Raw genomic sequence first — 21,633 nt, 5'->3', positions numbered from 1 at the left:
CCACACAGAGCGATAAGGGGGGGGTGTAGATGGATGAATGGATGAGCGGATGAATGGAAGAGCGGCGTTTGAGTATCTGCTGCTGACAGTTCAGGCAACGGCCGACTTGGCAAGCGGAAACAGGTGGGAGTTGTGGCGCTGCGGCTGGCTAGGGCAGGGAGGAAGGAAGTGGAGGATGAATTATGGATGGACGGATGAAGTGAGGGGGAGAGGAGGAGGGCGAGGGGGTGGGTTGGGGGTGTCTGGCGAAGACCTGTGCCCTGCTGACAGGCAAGCTGCTAGTCGGTGGAGTCGCTTAGCCACACAGAGTCAAGCAGAAATGACTGTGCATCTCTGCATCTGCAGCGTACAAAGGCTTCCGGGATGGTTTTAGGCAACAGGGCACCGTGGAGGTGAGCGAAGCCGTCTGCTTCACTCTGAAAAGTAACGCGGGAGCAGACGGGGGTGCAAAAGCTCACTCAGTCACTGTCATGAGATCGGTTTGCTTACTCCACCGCTGCCCTTCTTCTTTTATCTTCCTCTTTTTTCCCTCACGCGGGCCCTTTCACTCCTCGCACTCTTCAACGTATGTGGATGGAAACCAGCCCACCTGAGGGGGGAAAAGAGACTGAGATTAGTAACCAGACAGGGGTCGAATGTCGCCATCAGTCATCATTTTCTCAGTCTGCTTCAGCTGTTGCTACTTCAGACACTTTGCAGATGTAACCAGGACCCAGTAAAGAGCTGTTGCTGCTGCTTTGATGCCTTTCTACTGCCCTGTCCAGCTCTCCTCATTTAAAGCTCACCTCCTGGTATCTCCTCCATGCTGATGAGTGTGTGCTGGAAAGCACAGCAAACATTTTTAACAAAAGCACATATAGATGCGCCATCTTGGAGGAGCTGGACTACCAGTACAACCTGAATGGTTTGCAAGTACCATCAAACGCCGTCAGCAGCTACGAATCTAACAAAAAGCAAAACTAGGGAAAAACAGTCAGAAGGGATAAGGACAAAGCCCCGGTTTGTCGTCACCACTTCCAAAACCATTCCCTTTTTTGGGCGTTTCCTCTCCAGTGCAGCTGTGTTCACTTGGCCTTGTGTTATACTGAGCTGATCAAGTGTTTCTGTCACGGTCATCCTCGTCTTTAAACGCCACAGGTCTGGTCTGTGTTTACATCCTCCTGTTTTAGTGCTATTGTGATGGTTTCCTTCATTTTTTGAGAAGTGTAGTTAAACTGTGAGTCAACGCCCATGACATGTCATAAAACCACACATAATCAACTGATTATTTTACATATCTGTCTACAGTGGGTCAGTGGCAAAGGGAAAAAATAATGGGGTAACTGACTTTAAAGAAACTATATAGCATATTTATCTGCATTATGCTCAGAAAAATTGTTTAAATCAGCACATACCAGACGAGATACATGCAGATACTGATTGGCCAATAGCAACTTGGTAAAATAAAAAAAAACTGTTGTATTGCTTTAATGATGTGATATTATTGTACTGATATATTGGAATTTTAAATAGAAAGAGCCAACAAAAGTAATACCAACTGTTTTTACTGGCTGCTTGCCCTAAAGAGACACTAGCAGCACTTCACAGACTCTTCTCCCCCTCCTTAGTTTTTTTAAGAGTGGCATCAGTGCACACATCAGGCTTAGTAAAAGTGAAAAGCTCCATTTACTGCAGCTGTTCACTTCACACTCGCAGCACAAACACATTATTTACACACAAGCACGCACTCAGTCCGCCGCTCGCCGCCGCCCTAAACTCCAGCCACGAGTGGGAGTCGACGCACAGATTTCCTGCCTTTTCGCTCAGAATTTAACACCTGATTAGAGAGCGCTCCTGGCATTGGAAAAACGTATGCATTTAAGTGATGTAAGAGCAGCAAATGAATCCTTCCAACAGGATATGTGGAAACATAAATACTGCACACAACTGACTAATGAAAAAATAGACTGAGTCTGAACAGCCCCTTCCAGGTAGCCACAGACAAAAATATCTGCCAAATTTTTCTTCTGCAAAACGCCCGCTTTTACTGCTACCCAAAATTGGATTTAAGAATTTAGCAGCTAGAATCATTTCAGAGTGAAGACTGCTAATACAAACTTCTGTGCCTTGATTAAACAATACTGACAGATACATACTTTATATCAAGGTTGATTGTTTTTAAAGGAGAATAATGGCATGCTGCCCACCAACATGGGGATTTTTGGGAATTTTAGAAAAAGATGATATCCTGGAAGGCAAAACCAAGCCCCCCCTCCCACAATTTGCCATTGAGCACCTTAAGGTTTCCACTCACCCTGCCGTTGACCTCGCCCCTCCACCAGCCATTAGCTCCCGACTTGGTGTAGATCTTAACCACGTCTCCCTCCTGCAGAGAGAGCTCCCGGGTGTCGCGTGAGCTGAAGTCGTACCGCGCTATTGCCACACCAATCACTTTGGGGGTAAACACTGCAGGAAGAGAAAAGAAAATGAGGGGGATGCAAAACAGGACGAAAAAGAGAGAATGTGCTCATCCATGGTTTTTGCTGACGACGAGTTCAAACACATCGGTTGCAACATGTAGACGCTCATACGGACAGAGAGGTGGAGAGGCCTGGAGTTACACACGTCTAACTTTGACAACTACAGGTTTCTTTTTGGTCACCAATTTTATTGTTCTTCCTTTCACACAAAGATAGAAAGGACCTTCACCGCCCCTCCCCCACAGCGTCAATAAAATTCCAGCGTCTCTGATCCTTTCATCTAAAGTATTCAAGAAAATAAAACCACAGAGCAAATATAATGAAGGAAAAGTTTTAATTACGCAGCCAAATTCAGCCAGCTGTTCTTCATAAAACTAGCTAGAATCTAGTATGAACAAAAGGAACTATTTTATGTAAAAAACTGCCAATTTTGTACATCAAGCTGGAATTTCAGCCAGGTAATTTGACTTCTGGCGACTTTGTACAAACTCACTACTCTGAGTGTAAGAGCTGTGCATAGCTTTAGAGTCATAGCTTTAGCTTTAGCAGGGTTCTGACAGCAGTCTGTGTTAGACTACATGTCTCCTGCTGAGCAGACAGCGGTGTGAGAGACACATGTGGAGCCGGCTAGCTAGCTCCATCCCACCCTGCCGGCTCTCTTCCCTTTCAGACGCTGACCGGTGGTCCGACTGGGCAAAGCTGACATGTGGAAATGGAATGTCAGACCTCTACAAGCTGGCCGTAGGGATAGAATATCTAATATAGAGGAGCTCTGTGTATTTGGACACTTCCACCTTTACTTTGACAGACAGACCTGGACAAGCACACACAAAACCCAGCCACATACCAACTGTGGAAAACATCTCACACACTCTACTCTTTTTCTTAAAGGTGCACCTCACACACACACACACAAGCAGGCACATGCAAAAATGTGGACACACATCGTACAAACATGCAATTTGTACAGAATGGCATGTATGTGTGCAAAACTACACAAGAGGTGAGACGGTTCAATGAGAAGCTACATGAAAGATGGAAAAGGCCCAGATTTTCATGCAGTGACGCAAACGGACAGCCAGCGTTCCCGAGCAGCCATCAACAGGCGAGGTGAAGAGAGAAAGAGACCCAGTGTTAAAGTGACAGGCAAAGACAGGGAGAGAGAGAGAGAGAGAACCAATACCTGTACCTGACCAGAAGGGAGCAGAGGAAGGAGGTACAAAGCTGTAGCCGGCAGGAGTTAGAAGAGAGAGGCCGCAGAGCAATGGGGCTATGGCAGGGCGGAGGCAGTGCAGGCCAGGCAGGGGGGTGGAGAGATGCAAGACGGGGTAGAGGAGGGCAGGAATGGGTAGGGATGGAAGGAGAGAGAAGCAAAGGAGAAGGGGAAAAAAAGCATGTTTTGTAAAAAAAATTTGATCTTTCTTTTTCAGAGGTATTTAAAAAAAAAACCACACAGTCGCAGTTTGATGAAAAATAAATGATGACAGGCACAGGGGGAGAGCCAGTGAGACTTATCTACACAGCCACTGGAAGCAGCTCTTTCACTGATGTTCGGTGGTTAATTAATTTGTGCCCCTAAAAGTATTTACTGTGTTTTTGGAACTATAATTATAATTCTAATCTTTTTTCTCCCAAACTCAAATATGAGATCAAACCATAACATTTATCAAAACTTGCAGCAATTTGTCGATGACTAAAGGTGAGAATTTTGAATTCCAAAAGCCTCTCACGTTCAAAAATCTTCTACAGTCACTTGATATGGAATAGAAAACACAGTAACAAGCTATCAAACGGCCGTTATAAATGTGCAAAAGCGAGAAGAGGGTCTTTGTCTAATTGCCATCGCTGAATTAAAGGAAACACTGAAGGTCCTAAAAATGTGCACTGCTCCTAAAATGTTGTTGAGACACAAAGCGATGACATATCTTGTTCCACTTTGCTAAAAGGACTTCTGCCTCGCTAATGAGGGATGACATCTTCGCTTTATTGCATTTAATTGAGAAGAACATGCAGTCTACTCACAATTACAGCGCGAAGGGGGATTTTTGCACAGTTGGAGACGTAGCTGTAATATTCTCCCCGACTTGCAGATGCTCAAAAAACACGGTAATGTACCCCGTTTCTTTATTTCACATTCCACTATTACAGGATTTTTCGAGGGTGCTCTAATTGCTTTTGTGCAGGCTGTTTCTGAACCTGAAAATGTCGCAGATTCTTCGTTACAAAGACTAACTGTGCCTTTATCTCGGCGTACAGCTTGAAAAACAACCCACCAGAGAACCACTGCATTTGTATTTCCGTCTGTCTTCCAGTCTGTCTCCTATTGGCAGAGGAGGCAGCTACAGAAACTGATCCTGTTCCAGTAACGTCTGAGAGTTGGCAGTGTCACTGCCTTGCTGTGGGAAATAGAACCTCTAACCCTGACAGTATTAGCACCTTGGTGTTCGTGGGTTTTTTTTGGAACGTAACTAAAGAAGCAGAGAAAGTTTGGCATGAGAACAGTCAGGGTAAAATGCTAACAATGAAAAGGGTTCTTTTTTGCTCAGTTGTGTTGCTAAAGTACAGAAACAGACCGCAGAGAATAAATGTAGTCGACTTAAACAGATGCCAGTGATTATTTTAGTCCAGAAAAGTTAAACTGTGGTGAACAAAACAACCAAAAAAGAAAGGATCATGGAAAACGTATTCCACATACATATAGTATGCAGAGTGCAGTGTTGCAATTCAACAACATCCAGAACAACCAAAATGATCATACATGAATCCTGAAATGACACAAACCTCGCCTAAATGGAGCTGTGTCATACTCTTATGAGCGGGGTGGCTGTAGAGCAGGTGTACTGATCGGAAGGTTGGTGGTTCAATTCCTGGCTGCCTTTTCTGCATGCCAAATATCCTTGGGTAAGAGACCAACCACCCCAAGTTGCTCTCTGATGCATCCAGAAAGCACTTCTGCACTGAAGCTCTCTATGCACTGTTCTTGAGCTAATCTGAAGGCCTCATGACGTTTGGAGGTCTGCAGAACGTTGGTGACCTCTGTCCACCACGCGCCTCAGCATCCACTCACCCTGCTCTGTGATGTTACATGGCCTACCACTTTCACGGCTGAGTTGTTATAATACCACTAACAGCTGACTGTGGAATATTTAGTAGTGATGAAATATTATGACTGGCCATCCTGGAATTCTCTGAGCTCCTGAGAGAGACCCACTCTTTCACAAATGTTTGTAGAAGCAGTCTGCATGCCTGAATTTATACATCTGTGTCCATGGAGGTGACTGGAATACCTGAATTCAGTGATTTGGTTGGGGGAGTGAATGCTTTTGGCAATATAGTGTATGTCATACAGTAAGTAATTATGACCAATGCACAGTTCATTATTTCCGAGAACAGAACGAGCACTTTAAATTCAAGTCTTCTGCTCATTTTTCAAATCTGCTGCCGTTCTTTTAAAAGCGTGCCCCCAGTCTACCCCTCATTCGGGTTTCTAAAGCCACCTCTGCACAGGAGCCTACATTTCAGCCAGTGGGAATAGAAAATCTAATCCCCGCAATGACTGATAAATGCCCAAACTTTATGAAAAATGTGCCGCTCCCAACAATACTGCTGGCAAGTTAACTGGCCTGGGTTATTGATATGCTGTAAGAGGAGCAGGGCTCTAGTGGTTTTTAAAATGAATACTAATCAGCGCACTGAGAGACAGCTCAGCAACCCCTAATGGTGTCTAGGTACGAGCAATATGAAGAGGGATCGCGCTCCACTTCAAACAGCCACCGAAACACCAGCTGCATCTTACATGCTTCATTTTTGCACAATCTGATTTGTGGACCACACCGGAATGCACAATGTGAGCCGGGTGAATAATAGAGGGGAGGAAGACCGACAGCGCACTCACACACACACACACACACTCACACACACACATACACGCTGCGGCTTCCCACAAGATGAGGACGAGAGTTAGAAACCTGCACACCACGGATACATTTCAGCTAACTAAACGCCAGTATTTCTTCCTTTGTAACGATGGGCAAAAAAGGAAATATCAATCAATCAGTTTCTCTAACTACGAAGCAGTCGACAAAAACAAAGCACAAACGTTAATTGGGAGATTTCCAGCAGTGCTTTGGGAAAGTAGAAATCAAAACACGAGTCGTTTAAAAGTGAAAGCGAGAAAAATGAAGTCTGCACACCGGGAGCAGGCTGCCTACAAGACAGAGGGGCACACCACAACAACCCTCCAAAACAAATTTGGATTGGAGCTGTCTCAACTTGTGTCTTGATGCTGAGTTTGAACAACAGGCCCCGCTTTAGAACAAGCAAACAGCTCAGTACAATCTGTTCACATTTCTGCCGCTTGAAACGTGATCGTCTGCAAGCCAGGGACTTCTCCAAAGCACGCAGCGGCATGCAGGCATCAAATGAAATCATCATTTTACCACTGACTGTGATCACTTGGTTGATTTTCCATTTAGCAGTCAATGGGCAGTAGTGCTTTGCCTGGCGGGCTGAGCTTAATATTTATGTTTCTTCTTGCGTGGGGTAAACATTTATGGTTTTTAAGGCAAGGATCCCTCTCTACTTCAGTTTGAAGATTGCAAACAGTTAACTGAGTGGATTTAAACCCCAGATAATGAATTTTTTCCATTTCTAGTCAAAGATAAAGGGATTTATGCATGCCAGCTTTTCCCACAACAAAAGCTTGTTTGTTTTTGTTTGTCTTTGTCTAAAAACACATTTCTTCACAGTTACAAACCCCACGCCTGCTTGAAGTTTCTTCCTGTTTAAAGGGAGTTTTTCCTTACCACTGTTGCCAAGTGCTTGCTCATAGGAGGCCATATGATGGGGTTTCTTTCTAATGTTGTGTGACCTTTACCTTACAATATAAAGGCGCTGTTGCTGTGAATTGGCTCTATATAAATAAAACTGAGTCGAACCGAATTGTTCAATTACAAAGAAGAAACCGTGTTATCGGATACTGCATTCTCCTTTATTCATTCATTATAAATCAAAGCAGCGGCTGGATACATAAATAATCTTAATCATCACTGTGTTCTTGTACAGCCCCAAACCTATCAGAAGTGTTGCTGTCAACAGCTGCTTTGTCTTGAGATGTCACACGTTTTTTCATTATGACACGGGTAGAAAAAGAAATCCTGCTGCTTAAATCGTCACCGGTGAGGATGCTTAAAGGTTTCCGGCTGTCTGGCATGTGAAATGATGTGAAATATCCCACATTCGATACAATTACTCCCATGTGAAATGCTATCTTATTATCAGCATTTTTTAAAAATCTTTTTTACTCTTAAAATAACGAATAGATTAGGGTAAAAATTAATAAAAATAATAAAAATAAAAGTCCTAATATTATATCATATTATATAACGCATGTTACATGTTCAAATTGTTTAAAAAAATATACAGAATCAGCTACAGAAGTCCTTCGTGGACTAAAATTAGCATCTATACTGACACTGTTTTAACTTCTGCAACATTTTATGTCTTGATGACCTCATAGTACCACTTTGCTCTCAGACTACAGGCTTAACTTGTGGTTTGTAGAGTTTCCAGAGTTCTTAAAGTAAAGGTAGAGGCAGAGACTTCAGCTTCCTAGTTTGGATTCAAGAGACAGACACTCTCTACTTTTATGATTAGACTTAAAAGTTTCCTTTTTGATAAAGCTTATAGTTAAGGCTGGCTCAGGTGACCCTGAACCCTCTCTTAGTTATGATGCTCAGACTGCTGCAGGACTTCCTTTGATAAACCGAGTCTCTCCTTTCCACTCGCCTCTGTTCACTCCCCTAGTGTTTATTCATCACCGCCAGCATGTGATAAAATTTTTCTCCTGTAGTTTTTGTTTTGTCCTGTTTCCCTGTGCTCTCCTTTTTCTCTCATCTTTCCCCTCTGATGGCCGCCCCTCCATAAGCCTTGTTCTGCTGCGCGTTTCTTCCTGCTAAAAGGGAGTTTTTCCTTCCCGCCATTGCCAAGTGCTTTCTTATATTGAGGTTATATTTGACCTTACACCTGTGATTTGGTGCTAGATAATCAAAACTGAATTGTACTGAATTTAAATTTTTCTTAAATAGATCATCCAAAATAACACAGATTTAAAAAGTGACGAGAAATAGATTCCATTTAAACTTAAGTCAGATTAATAGTGCAAACTTATTTAGAGTTCTAACTGGTTTCCCCCCTTTTCCCCTGGCATTCAAATTGATTTGATCTTCAGCAATCGGCCAGAGACTGTTATCAAATCTAATGACATGCTTAGTAGACTCGCCAACCACCGTTTGACAGCCGAGTCAAAAACAATTAAAGTCAGGAGGCTGGGCTGTTTATAACAGTTGTTAAAGAGCCATCCAGTTCTTTCAGGGCTTAAAAGATCCTCCTGTGTGAATTGAAGCAGTGTGTAACAGAGCTGTGAAGGATGACAGATGAGAAAATAGAAGAGAAAACAAGAGCAGAGATGGCGGGAAATCGGCAGAAACAGCAATAGCAGCGTGTTGCCGGATGAAACAAAAACTTAACAATCAAAAGAATGACTGGCTTCAGTGTGAGTCCACTGATGCTGGTGAGCTGACGGCATGTACTGCCATCAGATGTCTCAGGCTTAAAAAGTCATGGCTGCACATGAAATTACTTAATTGCTAACTATTTTGGTTAACCAACTGTTAAAGTCTGCTTTGACGCAAAAACTAGGCAACCATTGCTTCTGGGTGGCTGTGGCTCAGGTGGTGGTGCAGATCAGCTACTGATCGGAAGGTTGGTGGTTCGATCCTTGGCTTCCCCAGTCTGCATGCCAAATATCCTTGGGCAAGATACTAACCCCGAGTTGCCCTCCAATGCGTTCATCGGAGTATGAATGTGTGTGAATGTAGTTTAGGTTGCACTTGAGTTTAGAAGTGCTTGTATGAGTGGGTGTGAATGGCTGAATGAGGCATGTTGTATAGAATGCTTTGAGTACTCCGGGAGAGTAGAAAAGCGCTCTATAAGAATCAGTGTATTTACCATTCATGGCCATGTTTGCTGTGTTTAGTATGATGGTTGCTGTCGTCCCTCAAATGCATGGAAATTAAAGATCCATAGACAATCTGCTAATGAAAACACTGAGAGCCACTAGGCTCCGATTGAGAGGGAGTCTCCACTGGACAAACAAAAGCAAACAACTATCATATTTTTACTTTAGCTCCTCTCTGACTGCGATGGCCTTTAACATGAAGGATGTATTGGGGTCCAGTCGCACTGCTTTCATTTGAAAAAATGTGGTGTTTTAGTTTATTGCGTTATTTCCATTCTAGGTCATTCTCGGTATACTCACTGTTGCCACCGGATCGGTTGAAGCGGTGCATAGCAGCGTTCTCCGTTTCTCGGTAAGGAAACTGCAGCGTGGTGTCTAGACTCCTAAAGCCTTCTCTCAGGGAGTGATGTTTGTAGTACTCAATCAGCTCCTGAACACATTCAAACACACATCCAAGTATTTTGAAATCATATCAACACATTTATGTCCTTAAGAGGATTCTTATTTTCCCCCAGTTATAGCAAATAAAAGTTGCCTTTAACCATATCCTTTTAAATTTGGTTTTGCAACCAGTATCTTAATATTATATTGAAAACCTCAGTAACTGGCACATAAATGGTAAACCTTTCCAATATGCTCTGGACTCTATAAGGCTGAAGCCCTCGGGTCAGTATAAACACGGCTCTAATCATAGCTATTTTTGTGCACATTGCTGAAATAAAATTCAGGTTTTTGACACTTCATTAAGTGAACAGGATTATTTATTTATGAACTGCAGTGGTGGAAGTTTAAAAAAAAAATAAAAGACTGAAAAATACTCACTACTATGCTCCTGAACTTTTTGTTCTCTGCAATGTAGAAGGAGCCCTCCTTGGTCAGGATCTTTATGTGCTTCACATCGTTGTTGTACCTGTGGGCCATTGAATAAGTTATGAGTGTAATTTCCCTCTCTGATCACCGCCATCGATCGGTGGCCGGCATCTAGCCCCCGTGGAGAGCCGGGCCGTCGCAGTAATGCATAGGATCCCAAAGGTTTGTGACATGTGAATGATGGGTGGTCAGGAGCGAGTGTGCGCATGTGTGTAACTGAAAGCTGTATGTTTGTGTTTGCATTAACAGGGTGGCTGATAGGGGTCTAAGGCTGCAGGAATAAAAAAACATTTTTAGAGGTGCTTTGACAACAATATCAGGGATTTTTTACTCCATTTAACATTTTTGTGCATAAATGCATGAAATCAGATGACGGTTGTTTCAGGTTATGCGATTCTTTCAGTATTTTTAGAATTGTCTTTTTTGGTGCAAACACAGATGAAACAGCAAAACTTAAAGAGTGACTTTATTCTATAAACTGATGAAACCGTAGAGAGAGCAAATCTTAATAATTAACCTGCTGTATCATCTTTTATTAAAGCTACGCTAACACCAAAGACTTGAAGTTGTGTAGTAACTATTTATGGTGGATTTGCTGTATTTAGCGCACTTACTGAAGTGTGACACAGCACTGGTACACATCCTATGCTAGCCTGTGCTAAGCTAGGCTAACGTGCTCAGCTTTAGCTACATGTGTAGCGCGCAGTCGTCAACAATATTGGGCTTTTCATCTTAGTCTCAGCAACATAACAATTCAATGTCTTTGTCAAACCATGAAAATTCAATTGAAATCCAATGAAATCAAACAGTGACACACTAGAGCTAAACATTTTCAATCGTACTAGCTGTTAGTGTTAAAAAAATAACCCTGTAACAGTTTGAAAATGCGCTCAGAAATTTTAGAATCAGAAACAGGAAACTATTAATCCCTGAGGAAATTATGTGGTTATGGATTTTAAGATTTTAGCAATATAATACTTGTTTATGATTTATATACAGAGCTAAATAAAAACCCAACCCTCTTCTCCGCGGGCAGAACTGTGTGTTATTTCTGGAGAATATAAGAGGGTACAATGCTACAGCCTAATTCAAACGTAACCGAGGCCTCATGGTGATTTGGACAAAATCATCAAAAACAATCCTGTGCCAGCTCTGCTATGACAAACAGGAAATGCAGCAGAGGGCATTTTCATTTGAGAGTAATAATTTCCAGTGGTCATTGCCACATAGCCACACGTGCCTCTTTATATCCTGCCTCTCTCCATGGGGAGGTTTTAATGACCTTGAACAGTCTTATTCATTTTCTGTGCTACTCAGAGCTCAGTGTCTGTGTGCATACATGCAATTAAGACTTCAGCGTAAAAGGAACATGAAAGCGCTCCTTTCTTTGAGGGGAAAAAAACTCAAATTAAGTCCAAAGTAGTGTCCACTGCTTGCTGAGAAGCATGCTTACTCCTTGTTAAGGAAAGCATTCCAGCTCAGAGGCTCCACAGGAGGACATGACGGGACTCTTTTCACAGCACGGAGATACGTTACAGAGATCAGTACGGTCACCAGCACCCTAAGGCTTTGTTAATTCCTCATTACCAAGATTAAAATGGCTGTATGCTTCTAATTATAAACCACTGAGGCTGTTTTGTGGGTTTTAGGTCAAACCATAATGAATACTATTACATGTGCCTTAAGCCAGAAGCTGCTCCATGATAGGCATCTGGTTTGGTAAATCTCACACATATCACTGTGGTTAACCACAGACTCAACCTCAGAGGAAAAGCCCATCATCCTTACAAAGGACTATAAATCGATCTGTCAACTTATGGAGCAAAGCTGGGAGTTCAATTGGTCAATACTGTGGTTTGGCTTAAGGCATCATCAGAGGAATCTAACAACAGTGGGGCAAGAAACACTGCCATGTAAAACAAAGACAATAAAATCTATATACTACAAAGCTCCCCACTCAAAAATTGCAGAAAAATATGAAGGAATTATTTGTTTTTTACTTTTGTGGATACTATTTTTAGAAGCTGCTTTCATAAGCGACAACATTTAATACAAAGATGTAAAATTCAAGCAATTAATCGAGGTTTCGGCACTACAGTCAAATAATGTTTTATACCCAGCTGACTTTACATACTCTGATTACACGTAATTTGTTGCACAAGCTCAACATTAAAATGTATTAAAATTAATGGAAATAAAAGCTTTGATCTGATATTTGATATTTGAGGGCCAAGAATAAAGTCTTGACTGTCCTCTGTCACAAATCTGCATCTGAGGTAGCAACTTTTATTAGTGGCACAGAGTAGCAGACTTACTTAATGCTGATGGCGTACTCTGTGTACTCTCTGCTGCGATGGCGCACCAGGTAAGTGCTGTTGACTCTGTTGATAAGCTCCGCCTCTGCCTGCAGCCTCTCCATAGGGCCTGCAAACCTACAGCACAGCAGCCAAACAGGTCCAGTTGTAAAAAAGACTAAAACTCTGACTACATGTGGATAAAAGAAGGTGAAAACAGCACAAAGTGGGAGGGCTGTTTGGTGAACCTACCAAGGTTGAGAGGAATAATCGACGGGCTTCGGGACCTGAAAAAAAACACGAACACGTGTTTTTGTTATTCTCACGATGCTGACACTTATCAGACACAACGCAGACAAACCACTCCAATAAAATCTTGGTGCCTGTTTAAAAGCGAGTGCATCGCTCCTCTATAAAACACAAGCTTTTCCACTGTGCAACCTCAATAACACAGCTTAATGCACTTCTTATCTTTACAACAGTGAGATAAGGTGATAACAGTTTGTTATTTACTGGAGGCCTCATGTTCCTAAGGCAGCTGGGACAGAGTCTGATTTTCATTTTATCAAACAGAACATGACAGTCCAGCAAAACAATTCATAGTTCCCTCGTGTCGGTGAAGATGCATGGAATTTTTCCTTCCTTCCTTCTCCGGATTAGTCTGAACAACATGAAGCATTGCTTGTTCCTTAAAAGATCATTTTGTACTTTGCTTAAATTAAGTGGTGAACTGCTCCTCGTGCTTTAAATATAGAAGCTTGTGGGTTGTTTTTCTACTTTTGCCAGGTAAAATAAGCGTAATTCCCAATTATCTCCACACGCCTGGTGAATAAATGTAGCCAAATGTGAGTTAGAACTACAAGAGGACTGGAAGGAAATGCTACTTACGCAGGGGCAAGGCTTCACAGCATCGCTTGGAAAGAAGCCAACCTCTTTCGTTGACAGGATTTTGCCCTGAAACCACACAGAGATAATTGCGTTACATACATCTGGCTGACTGCATCTCTATAATTCAGGAACAATTAGCCTTGCAACGCAGCGGTGCAAATTTACACCAGCAGTTATCTATTGTTTAAATAATTCCTGGCATGAGGAATAAAACAGGATGACTTCCTTATTCCTCCCATGGCGAAGACTCTTAAAGCTCAGCGCCTTGATTTACTAACAGTGGGGAGATGCAGTCCAAATAAACACGAGTTTTGTGGAAGCCAGAGTGCATCCGTCTCCCTCACACAGCGCAGTCCTGACGCCGTGTTTTTGTCTCGACGGCGAGTAGGTTCATTCATGAAAAATTATTATTTTTGGTATGTAAAATGATCGTGCGGGGATTTTTTAATGTGTCTCTTCAATAAACCCAGTGAATATGTGGTTAACTGTAGCGTGAAGGAGTCAAAGGTTTTATTTGTCACATGCTCAGTCAGTGTGTGCAGCGAAATGCAGGGTGGCATTCTCCTGAGGCGGTGCTAAAAAGGCAGGCGTGCAGAAAACAAAAAAAAAGTGCACGCGGCGTTGTCACTTTACTGTGTGCGACACAGAGGCTTATAATAATTATAGTACCTGAAGCATTCGTTGATATTTTGCATATCCACCTGCCTATGTAAAGCATAAATGCACGAATTCGGCTCTCTTACGGAGAGGAACGCATTATATTTATATAGATGCAGAAGAATGACCAAGCCAACAGCTTTAGCACCACTAAGCTGTATATCAGCTGCCTCCTGACTGTCACCCCCACCAATCAGAGTTTGATGTTTTAGGGGTGTCCTAGGTGTTAATTAGGTGTCTGAGGCGGCCCACCTTGGAGGCAGACTAGCAGCGAAGTCTATTTTTTTCAATGCTCTGGTCATCGCTGCCACCTCAGGACGTTGTATCAGCTCTTGCATAAAGCAGTGCTTTCTGCTGCATGGCTGCTAAGAGTTTGATAATGTTTAGAGCCGGTAACATTGACAGAGTAAACAGATGGTTGCTATTGAATGAAATGAAATTACAGGGATCGATTCTATTTGTCACACAAGCCCAGAACAGAAATGATTACGGTCTGTTTGCCACAAAGGTGATGGATATTGAATGCATACTGGCTGCCAGGCCGTAGCTGCCTCCAGTAAGCCTTTTTACACACAGTTAATTGAATTCTTTATCTATTTTGTCTGTTTTGTATGAACCACAGTAAGAGTTGTTGGATTCCAAACTGATTATAATACAATAATAGTTTGCATCAATAAGACGCCCTTTTGAGCGCCTCAGGTAAAAATCTTACATCTTGTATAATTATTATGATGACTTTTATTCAGCTTCACGTGGACAGAGTAAGTGACTGCTACATGGCGCTGCTGCGACTTTTCAAGAAACTGTTTATCTTCCCTCCTCTTGCGAGGCTTAAATCGCATGTGCTGCTTTCGCATAATAATAATTGCTTGCTTAAAACAACTGTGTGGGAGTGTCGCTTCCTTATGAGAAGTTCCGCGTTGTGTGAATAATTGCTTGTGGGTGTTTTCGTCTTTCTTAGAATTTCACTTTTCCATGAAGCTTGTTAGCAAGAATTCTCCGCACACAAACAGCTTGCCTGAGCAAGAAATGGAATTTGCTAAAAGGAAAAGCAAAGCGCAGGTATAACTCATGAAACGTCCACAAACATATATTTGACCGATGAGGAAGTAGATGAACAGGACGTAGCTACAAACTGTGTCTTATCATATATTATTCTAAAACCATTATGAAATATTAGGCGGGGATAAAGGTTAGATGGAGCGACAGTAGGGGGGGGAAATTGAAGATTTAAACACAGCGCGTCCATTTTACAGTTCTGCAAAATGAGTGATTAAGAGATAGCGTGACCTCTGACCTGCCACCAGGGGCTGTGAATGTCGGCGCAGATTAATTCAATGATGTCACCCGTCTGGATGTGGAGCGCTGGACCTGAAGCGGGGCTTGGCGATCCAAAGTAGTTCCTGATTACCAGCATCTTGGGCAGACCTGCAAGATGGACAGCATGAGTGAAACTACTGTCTGAAAAATGTGAACAAACGTGTCTTTCGATATATTATAGGAATTAGATACAGGTCTACAGATTAGTGGTTGGAACCTGAGAGGGAGCGACGGTCATTTCTATGTCTGGTAAATTAGTCTGGAAACCTAAATATTAGCCGTCATGGAAACAAAATACTGATTATACTGACTGATCTATAATTAATCCTGTAGACCAAGGTACAACTGTTTTAAAGTGAGATCATTTTTATGAAACTTTTATGTAACACAAACAAATTAATTGATCAAAAGTAATGCCGTGACCTCAAGTCTGAGAGTCTGAGTGAGTCTTTGTTCTACTAAACTATTCATGGCCCCATTACAGGTGGTAATGAGAGGAGTATACATTTGTACACACACACACACACACACACACACACACACACACACACACACACACAGATGCAGCTCTTGTCAGCAGTGCACTGCCCTTGCAAATCATCTCGACCCATTATTCATTATCATATTCCAGATAAGCAACAGTACACCATGGAGCATGGCAGGCTATCGAGCCCTCAGATAAAAGATAAGCAGCAATGAGCCCTGTTTACTGCTTAATGATGTTTTCTGCTAGTTTTCACTGAATTCCAGTCAGACACATCTTGTCGCATTAATGAGATGTGATGAAAAGTAATTTGATGTGACTAATACAGTAACACCGCTCAAAAAAAAACAAAAAACCACTTCCTTATTTTCCCGACTATATTCAATCATGTAGAGCGCACATTTTTCTTCGATTAAACTGCACCAGTCCAGGGTGAGATATTTACTCCAATATACAGCAGTAAGGTTTACTCGTGCACTAAAAAGTGGAGTACATCACAATCAAGCTGGATTTGCTGTCAGCAGGCACTATTTGATTTCAATACCTTATTAATCCTATTATCCACTGAGACTGAATAATTTGTCATTATGAAGCATCCGCCCATGCCAAGCAAACAAATCCCAGGTTCGTATCATTTCCAACACAATCAAATGAACTGTGCATTTCTTTCTTTGCCTTATCAGGTGATAATGTTCTGGAGTATTATGATAAAGAAAAATAAATTAATAATAAAGCGATAGCACGAAGAAAGACGTAGGGCTACAGGCAAACAACAGAGAAGTCAACAACATTGTATTGAAAGCTAATACTGTACATCTCTATCTGTTGTGCTTCTCTTTCAGGATCTGTTCCAGTGCTGTAGCACTGTGGCTGGCAGCCTGACATGTGCGATCTTGCCTGAATAGGACTTCTAAAGACACAGGGCCATGGAGAATTGAGTCTCGGGGGCATGAATTGCATTCCTATCCACACAAGGACAGCGTGTTAGTGCACCTTTGAAAATAGACAAAGAGAGGAGCATTGAAATATTATGAAACGCCGAGGGCTGGGGCAATCAAACGCCTATTGATTTTAATGCGTCTTCAGTCAGAAATGATTTTCTGCAGCATAATGGATGGAGGGGTGGAAAAATGAGTGTTGAAGCCAGGTTTATAAGAGATTAGAGCCCCTTGGTGCAGTTGTTAGTCATGTTCTTTTGCAGAAAGATTGAGAGACAGAAATCAAAAAGAGGGAGACAGGCATATGTGCAATGGCTACATTTACTGTAGGTGCAGGAGTAACTTTGCTAGCTAAGTTATGCATTCTGGGTTTGGTCTTCTTCAGTTTAACAAGGCTCTTTTAGTTATAGATTAAGACTGAGCTGCAATGGCAAAACCACTTAACAGCTGCCTGGCGCACCTTCTTCTTTCACTAAGCAAGGTTGCCTCTACTTCGAGGAAAAACACAAGCTGACACCACGCCAGCGGCATTTCACGCAAACCTACTGCCAATCCTGATGAACCACTTAATTATTAAGAAATATTTTCTGGGTGATCTCGTTATGTAAAGTCGGGGGAGAACGCAATCACGAGGAAGCCCAGCACGGACTAAAAATAACCTCACGAGGACACGACGTGGTTGTTTTTGTTTTTGTCTTTGTTTATATGGCAACTCGGTCGGGACGCTAAAGGAACAAGACGTGAATGACAGAACTACAATTACACTGGAACTACAAACGATGCTGGGTTTAAACGTTGATGGAAACATTGGTGAAGATGCAAGAACACTTTCTGCCTTTACTCATCTTAATCCAGCATGTAGTCTAATAGTTCACATTTACGACGTTTTATTTGAAGCCCGACGGGTTATCTTTTATTTTTAGTGTGGTGTGATGATTGCACGGTTACAAAGTATCTTATTCATCTCTTATTTTGATACATAGCTACTTTGTAAAATGATCCCTCCTCTGATTGGTTAGAGAACATTTACGAGTCAATAACATCTCTTTTCCCGCTACGTTCTGCACAGTTACGTGGTGGACTGGGATGAATATGTTATTTCTGGTGCTCAGATGACTCTGTGTCACCTTATTGAGAAAACAAGTTGTTGTGTCCGGACTCACAGGAACTGAAGTGACATGGTTGATCTTAGTAAAAGTCGATAACTTGTGTGGTGCTAAAAATAATATCGGGAAAATGCTATTAAACAGTGTTATCTGGATATTCTGTGAACTAGCAATTTTTTAATTTCAACTGATGCTGTTTATGTTGTCTGTTCTCCTTTTATCCTCTCTTCAATCTGGTGTCTTTTCGCCAAAAATGTATCTGACATTGGTTTTGTCACTATCACATGTACCTTCAAATACATGAAAATGCAACACATTTGTTTTTGTTCTTGGTTTTGTTTTCACAATGCCAAAGTCATTTTTAGTGTTTGTCTTTCAGGCATTTTTTGTTTTTCCTTGTTTTTGTTTTCACTTGTACTTTTTTACCTAATCCATTAATAGGTTTGTTGGAAAAATATCTTCACATCAGTACAAAAGTTTAAAAGATTGTTATGTGAAGTCCTAAAAGTCTGCGTTTAAAGGGTCTTTTTATGTTCATCATACTGTTGACATAGATCGACAACAATAGCTTGACTGTTGTGACACCCATCAAGTGAAACATTAGTAAACAAAGCTTGTTCAGCCTATACAGCCTACAGTATACAGCAGGCTGACAGACAGTATTAGTGCATCTCAATAGCTGTCTAAGATGAATAATTTCCCTCCTGAGTAAGGACAGATGGCATATGCGAGGTAGTGGGATGTTGGGAGATGTGAAATTTTCTTACCTGGATCTCGATCTTTGCCCTGTAAACATACAGAAACATCGTTAGACATAGACTTACAGGGACGGACTAACAACATTTTTTTTGTATTCATTAAATGCATTTTGGGTCAAAGTTCATCAGTTTCTCCATCTCAAGCACCTAAACAAGCAACCTGCATCATTTTGTACACGCTTCAAAAATAAATCAGTTATGAAACTTACTACTTTACACATTAAGTGTGAAGTTGCATTGAATCTGGCCTGCTAACCCCCACATACAGACCTTATATGGTTAGACTGGCATAGGCTCATGTCTCATGACTCCAGGAGCAAGTTTTAAAGTTGCAGAAATAATTAAACCTGTGCTTAAGAGCATTTCTGAATCAGAACCAGATATAAACAAACTTCAAAAGTGCACAAAACTCTTAGCCACAAAGTACAGTTTCAGCCACAGCCACAGTTGCTGTCATACTACTAAAGTAAAGTGCTGCAAGCAGTTTAATTTCCTGCTTGGGGTTACTTGTAAGCATTGTAGCAGTAAAGTGCAAAACCGTTTCAGAAGCAGCACACACAACTCGAAAAAAAATCTCCCCAAACATTCTAGTTTGGCATCAGGCAGGGCTGCAACAACTAAAGTCAATTGGAGTCTCCTTGGCAAATAGCTGCAGGAGAGAGCAGTTTTCAAAGTGCAGCAAAGCTTTGGAGAGGAGACAAACAGCAGACACACACACACACACACACATAGCAGAAGCTCACCTGAGTTCTGACGGAGCCGGAATCTGAAAGAAGTTTGAGAACAGGCATAGTGAATGACGGGTTAGCGGGTGCACGCAAACACTTGCACACACTCATCGGTACAAGGCAACACTCCCTCATTAGTGGAGAAGGCGGACGCTCATGTCTGACCGCGGCTCACTTTGTTTTGCTGCGCTGCCACTACCTGACAGCCAGAATAAAGGAGGTAACGAAGCAGGGGGTGGGGAGGGAAGGAGCGAGCGAGCAAGCAAGGAGGTGGGGTGTGGTGGGTGGGGGGGTAGACCTGTGGGTTTTGCTCCACCAGTTTCTTTCATTGGCTCCCTCTGGGATGGGTTACACCCCTCTGTGCATGCACACAACCGCATGCCTGTGCACACACGCAAACACACTTTGGTACCTGTGCAAACAGAACTATTGCATACCTCCACAGGCGGGCTAACTGGCAGAAAGCCACAAATATACGCTCTGTACCTAAAGCACCTGTGCACATGCAAGCAGGGTTTACACATACGCACGCCTCCCTCAGTTCCTAAAGTGAACTATGACCTGTTATGCAAAATCACAGCGAGTGAGCTGATAACAGGGACAAATGCAAGTAAACAATGGCTTATCTCTCTCCCTCTTGCACGCACAGACAGATACACTCAGGCAGCACAAAAACATTCGTTCACTGTGATTGCGTGTTTGCACACGTAGCAAAACCTCTGGTGTATTGATATAAATAAATAAATAGAATAAAGAGCTAGCTAATATATAGGATAACTATAAGAAGAAGTGGACCACTTCTTCTTATAGTTATCCTCTGCAAGGAAAGTTCCACATCTCTTACAATATTTTGATATAAGTGTGCTATGAAATGCTGGTCCACAGCCCTGCATATATTCCCTGCACCGGCAGAGGTTGAATACTGTGTGGAGTAATGAGAGGGCGAATTCAAGCCAACATCCCAGCCACTGGTGTCGCCCCAATCTACTCAGGTACACAGTGTGCCCAGGTGGGCCTGGCAGTGGCGTTATTGCCTCTGCGACCTGATAGCACCATGACAGATGCCAGGTCCAACAGGAGCTGGCAGCTTGCCACGGGGAATACAAACACACCCTCATGCAATTGCAACAGGCTGTTTCAGGCTGTAAAAATTGCTTGTAAAAATATTGTGCAGAGTTTTTTTCGTGCACTCTCAAAACCTAAAAAAGAAACTTAAACAAAGTGAATTTAGTTTTTCGCCCCTTCGCGCTCACTTTGAGACAAACACACACGCATAGACACGCACGCACTCACTCACGCACGCACGCAAAGGACAACATGTTGGGTTTCTGAAGGCCTTTGTTTGATTCCACATGTCTGAAGTTTTCCCTCCATGTCTCTCAGAGCTGTCAGCGCTTCTGCACAGGGAGCTGAGTGACAGATACACAACAGGGGCATAATAACAAAGTCAGGAGTTTCTTAAACTCCTCAGTAAAACTACTATTAGGTTTGGGGAATATGTGCAATGACACACAGTGACATTGCCTTTAAGGTGCTCTGAAATGTCAAAACCAGCCAGGGAAGCGAGGGAGCTTCAGAATGAGCGACTGCAGTAGCGATCGAATACGTGGATGACCTTGGTGCAGAGGCGCAAGGACACGTGCAAAGTAACAAACCCTCGTCCTGTTTAGAATGCCACAGTGCAGCGCTTTCTTTTTTCAAATCGCACCACAACAAATCCCACCCATGCCCATAAGTTGTCACAAGACACTCGTACATCAGGTTTTATGCGCCACTTTGCGTCATCTGTCATCGTGTTAATGCGGCCATAAAGGTGCAGTGCTATTCGTGCAATTAGATTTACTGTCTCCTCTTAAAAACATTTCACTCGGTGACGTGCAGCTGTGAGTCGCGTGGTGCAGAAGTTTTGCAGACTCGATCTGGGGTCGTGCAATAAACTTACCTGTTTTTCCACAGCAGCCGAAACGGCCCAGGCATTCTTTATGGGCACCTAGACCACACTTGGAGCACCAGTAGCCCTGGTAAAAGACGCCCCTGCAGACACAGGAAAGTTCATCATAAGAATACATGGCAGTCACAAACAGGGGCAGTAATGCCTGTGGAGGAACAAAAT

General features: G+C 42.5%; 1 protein-coding gene across 2 annotated transcripts in view; it reads right to left on the bottom strand.

Moving 5' to 3' along the window:
• Positions 1-392: 392 nt before the first annotated feature.
• vav3a (vav 3 guanine nucleotide exchange factor a) overlaps positions 393-21,633 on the bottom strand; it is an 88,513-nt gene continuing 67,272 nt past the window's right edge. Inside the window, exons 17-28 of one of the 2 annotated variants that reach the window (XM_026179207.2) lie at positions 21,463-21,554; positions 19,536-19,558; positions 18,802-18,820; positions 15,484-15,614; positions 13,530-13,595; positions 12,894-12,928; positions 12,663-12,779; positions 10,300-10,387; positions 9,778-9,907; positions 3,649-3,729; positions 2,294-2,445; positions 393-589 (exon numbers count right to left, since the gene is read on the bottom strand). In XM_026179207.2, coding sequence (XP_026034992.2) covers positions 545-589; positions 2,294-2,445; positions 3,649-3,729; positions 9,778-9,907; positions 10,300-10,387; positions 12,663-12,779; positions 12,894-12,928; positions 13,530-13,595; positions 15,484-15,614; positions 18,802-18,820; positions 19,536-19,558; positions 21,463-21,554 — 979 coding nt within the window. In that variant the 3' untranslated portion in view covers positions 393-544. The remainder of the gene's footprint in view (positions 590-2,293; positions 2,446-3,648; positions 3,730-9,777; positions 9,908-10,299; positions 10,388-12,662; positions 12,780-12,893; positions 12,929-13,529; positions 13,596-15,483; positions 15,615-18,801; positions 18,821-19,535; positions 19,559-21,462; positions 21,555-21,633) is intronic. The other variant, XM_026179209.2, reaches the window with a different exon arrangement.

The sequence above is a fragment of the Astatotilapia calliptera genome, chromosome 9, assembly GCF_964374335.1.
Source record: "Astatotilapia calliptera chromosome 9, fAstCal68.1, whole genome shotgun sequence".
NCBI classification, from domain to species: domain Eukaryota; kingdom Metazoa; phylum Chordata; class Actinopteri; order Cichliformes; family Cichlidae; genus Astatotilapia; species Astatotilapia calliptera.
Note: the sequence above shows the minus strand (reverse complement) of the source record. Positions and strands in the feature narration are given on the sequence as shown.